Raw genomic sequence first — 4,877 nt, forward strand, 5'->3', positions numbered from 1 at the left:
ATGTCATCAATCTGATTTTGTTGCTTACATAGCTCCTAATCCAATTTCAAACCTGAATTTGGTCCCAACAAATGTCTCCCTCAATGCCACCTGGGACCCTCCTGTGGGTGATTATTCATCGTTCAAGATTGTGCTCCAGCTGGATGGCCAAACTCTTAATACAACAACCAGCCAAACACCTCGGATGTACTTTCACAACCTGATGGCTGCAGTCAAATACACAGTCACTGTCTACAGCGTTGGTGGAAATCTCAGCAGCACCCCAGTGACTCTCTCCAAGTTCACCCGTGAGTCACTTTGCCCCTGTTGTATTTTCCCTGTTTGTGTGTTATTATAATCCCAATGTGGTTGATTTGGCGACACGTGTGGTAACAGCAAGTGTGTTTTAATACTAGAGCAAACGCTCCTTAAGCAGCTACTTTGTCAGAAATACAACAGGAGATCAGCTGGTGCGTCTGCTTACAGTGCAGCCAAACAAACTCATGTTGTTTTGATAATCAGGTCGGACAGTAATCAGTCTTTTTCCATCATACCAGGAGCAAATCATCTAACCGCTCACTGTGCCGCTGCTTCTTGTTCTGTTACGTTCAGCAATATTTAAAAATATGTTGTCTTGTGTTTTGCCAGTTCTACACTTTTAATGTGAAGGAGTAGGAAATGTTCGGTTAGCATTAGTAAGAGAATAAATAAATAAATAATTTATAAATTAGGGATTTCACATACATTTTTTGGTAGATTAATATTAAATAAAAATTATTTACTCTATAATTTTGTTTGCTAGATGCTGCGACCTACGAGCTAAAGGTCAAGTGTGGATTTATGATATAGAATTAGGCAGTTTGATTAGATAAATGTAGATGCCTCTGAGTTTAGGATGAGTAATAAAAAATAATTTAAAGTTTTAAAAGAGAAGTATGTGAACATAAAAACACTCAAATGTTTTTTTAAAAGTATTTGTCAATTGGCATGCTGACAATTAACAAAGGGAAATTTATTTAGTAGCTAGAAGTGAAGAGCAATTTGTCCATTTTGGACATTTTCCATTAGGGGTGTACTCACTTTTGCCAGCGGTTTAGACATTAACGGCTGTGTGATGTATTATTTTGAGGGGACAGCAAATTTACAGTTATACAAGCTGTACACTCACTACTTTACATTGTAGCAAAGTGTCATTTCTGCAGTGTTGTCACATGAAAAGAGATAAACAACTATTTACAAAAATGTGGGGGTTGTACTCACTTTTGGGAGATACTGTACATCATTGTTATCCAGATGTCATGTATCAAACCTTGTTTATTTTCTGCTGTAAGAGGACACTGATCTCCACTATTTATGGTAAACAAGAAAGAGAAAACAGGAAGAAAATGGAAAAAAGTTGTCTCTCTGGTTAAGTTAAATAATAAATTAAACAACAGTGTGTACGATGTGCACTGTTTTCATAATCCAGTTGTCATGCAGATTATTTTTAAATTACCAGCCTTGTTTTACATTTTAAAATATACACTGATAAATTAATACACAGATTAGTAATGTAGCAAACACTTTGCTTGTTACCCTGATTTTATCTCTCCTTTTTTTTCAGTACCTAACAAAGTCGAAATCCTCAACGTCACAATGGTGACAGAAACCTCTGTCTCCCTGAGCTGGGACAAACCAGCTGGGGGAACGGTTTCCTATATTATTAATGTCCAGGGAGAGAAGAATCAGAGCATTCAGACCAATCTAATAAGTTACACAGTCAACAGTTTGATACCTGGAAACCTTTACACATTCACTGTCACCTCAGAGGTTGAGGACAAGTCCCAACGGAGTGAAGGATTCAACATCATGAAATACACCAGTGAGTTTATATCACATAAAACCTTACTAACATAAAATGACTGTAATCACTGATGTAGCTCAGTAAGATGTGTGTTTCAACTTATTTAAAGGGGTCATATTATGCTGTTTGCCTTTTTCCCTCTCCTTTATTGAGTTATATATCTTTATTGTGCATTTAATAGGTTTGCAAAGTGAAAAAGCCAAAGTCCACCTCAAAGGGAGTTCCCATCTCCCACAGAAAACTCTGCTCTGAACTGCCTGAAAACAGCTCGTTTTAGTCCAGCCTTTTCTTCCACTTTCTTGTCACATCACAGCGAAACAGGCGTCATAATGCTCGCCCAGCAGCTAGTCAGACATGCCCTTAAAAACACCAGTGGAAAAACACACTGAGCTGCAGCACACAGTGAAAAGACGTCCGCCTGCTGCCTCTCACCTCCCTTCCAAACACAAGCTACCCTCCAGGCAGTCAATGGACACAAAGTTGTTACTGTGATGTAGAGCTCAGAGCTCAGTTATAAATTTATGGATGAAAGATACGTTTGTTACAGATAAATAGCTCACCACTCTGAAACTCTTGCTCCAGTCAATGTTGCTAAGCTGGTAAGGGAAACATATCCAGCAGAACCTAAGTCTGTTTACCAGCTTCTCACAGCCCACCCTACTCTGCTTCTGATTGGCTTGTAGTTCTTAACTAGGATCTGCATGTGCAACTCCCAACAAAGATCATGTAGAGGCAAGATGTTTCACTCCATAGCTAATAAAACCAAAAACAAAGCCTTCAACACAGGGTGAAAAGAGGAGCTGCATACGGAAGCGCATTGCATTCACCAAAGAAAAAAAAATTGGAAGCCTTATCTCATAATTACGAGATCAGGATGTCGTAATTATGAGAAAAGATCTCGTTATTATGAGAAAAGATCTCGTAATTAGGGATGACTGGAAAGGTGCCATTTATTACTGAGTTCAGTAAAGTTGGAAACAGATTCACAGATTTGAGCTTCGGGGATCAATAACTCGTAAGCAAAACGTGTTTAAAACACAAACGACGCCTCTTTATTATCGTAGTTAAGTAGACAACGAGCTACAAGTACATTTTCACATAAATGAGTCTTCCTAGGAGCAGAACAAATGACATTGGTCTCTACGTGCAGCCGGCTGTGAGAGGAGTGCGCAGGGACCGTCTACAAAGTGCAACACCGAAAACACATTCTGCAGAGATATTCAATAACTTCACACTTACACAATATAGTGCCCCCAAAATCACCTTACACATTAATGATATACTGCTGGTTATACTACAACACTTGTTGTTGTCTGTAAACAGTGATGTTGCGTCTGTTTCATAGTTATCTTCTTTCTCTCTTTCAGAGCCCTCCAAAGTGTCCAACCTGCGGGTGTCTAATATTACCACCACCTCGCTACAGCTTACATGGGCACCACCTACAGGAAACGCCACAAGTTACAGAGTGAAGGCTGTGAATGACAGTAATCAGTACGTAATTGTGGATAGATTTATATTGATAATAATTTATTTACTTATATAAATTCAGGTATATTTAAAGGGATGTCTGTCTTAAGCCGGGCTGGCTCTAAGTATGGCAATGTTTAGTGCTAATTAGCAAATGTAAGCATGCTAACAAGCTGAACTAAGATGATGAACATCGTAAGCATCATACCTGGTAAACATCAGCAGGTTAGCAATGTAAAAATTTTCTTTTAATTTCTGGCAACTAGTCACTCTGGAGATGCACATTTTCTTCTGCCAGCAGCAGTTTGACTAAAGTAATTGTTTCTCTTCCTAACAGTATGTTTGATAATTGCACGGTGAAGCAAACAAATGTGACAGTAACAAAGCTGCCAGCAGGCACCAAGATAACCCTCAGTGTGGCAGCACTGGTCAATGACACGGAGGAAGGAGACTATGTGACCACCGTCAACTACACTGGTAACTCTGGGTTAAACAATGACTAATAGTTGTTGAGTAGATGTTAAAAATATATAATTTTGTTTGCTAGCTACTGCAGCCTATGAGCTAAAGGGCACATGTAGTTTTATATGATGAGAAGGATTAGCTAGTTTTATTAGATAATGTAGATACCACTGAGCTCAGAATGAGTCATCAAAAATAACTTAATGTTTTACAAGAGAAAAGAGAAGTATGTGAACATACTCAAAAATATTTTTTATTACATATATTTGACAAATCGAAATATAGACAATTGACAAAAGGAAACTTATTTAGTGGTGTAGTAGTGTAATATTCACTTTTTACACATTTTCAACAAGACATATACAGACCAACATGAATTATATCATCCATGATTTTTATCCAGATTTCATGGATACAAAACAATTTTTTTCCTGCTGTAAGAGGACACTGATCTCCATTTTCATAATTTTATGGTAAATAAGGAAAACAGGAAGAAAATGGAAAAAAGTTGTCTCTCTGGTTAAGTTAAATAATAAATTAAACAACAGTGTGTACGATGTGCACTGTTTTCATAATCCAGTTGTCATGCAGATTATTTTTAAATTACCAGCCTTGTTTTACATTTTAAAATATACACTGATAAATTAATACACAGACTAGTAATAAAGCAAACACTTTGCTTGTAACCCTGATTTTATCTCTCCTTTTTTTTCAGTACCTAACAAAGTCGAAATCCTCAACGTCAAAATGGTGACAGAAACCTCTGTCTCCCTGAGCTGGGACAAACCAGCTGGGGGAACGGTTTCCTATATTATTAATGTCCAGGGAGAGAAGAATCAGAACATTCAGACCAATCTAACAAGTTACACAGTCAACAGTTTGATACCTGGAAACCTTTACACATTCACTGTCACCTCAGAGGTTGAGGACAAGTCCCAACGGAGTGAAGGATTCAACATCATGAAATACACCAGTGAGTTTATATCACATAAAACCTTACTAACATAAAATGACTGTAATCACTGATGTAGCTCAGTAAGATGTGTGTTTCAACTTATTTAAACTTTATATATGTTTTTAAATGTTAGAGCATTTTAACAGGAAGTACACTGCGTGGTGGAGACCA

General features: G+C 37.6%; 1 protein-coding gene across 1 annotated transcript; it reads left to right on the forward strand.

Annotated features, from left to right (window-relative positions):
* Window positions 1-31: 31 nt before the first annotated feature.
* On the forward strand, window positions 32-4,724 carry LOC123966246 (receptor-type tyrosine-protein phosphatase eta; the record flags this gene model as incomplete). Its single annotated transcript, XM_046042443.1, has 5 exons — window positions 32-287; window positions 1,583-1,840; window positions 3,190-3,313; window positions 3,627-3,766; window positions 4,467-4,724. Coding segments are annotated over exons 1-5 (883 nt in total), but the record flags the coding sequence as incomplete, so codon positions are not given.
* Window positions 4,725-4,877: the final 153 nt, after the last annotated feature.

This window comes from Micropterus dolomieu, unplaced genomic scaffold (assembly GCF_021292245.1).
Source record: "Micropterus dolomieu isolate WLL.071019.BEF.003 ecotype Adirondacks unplaced genomic scaffold, ASM2129224v1 contig_12972, whole genome shotgun sequence".
Taxonomy (NCBI): Eukaryota; Metazoa; Chordata; class Actinopteri; order Centrarchiformes; family Centrarchidae; genus Micropterus; species Micropterus dolomieu.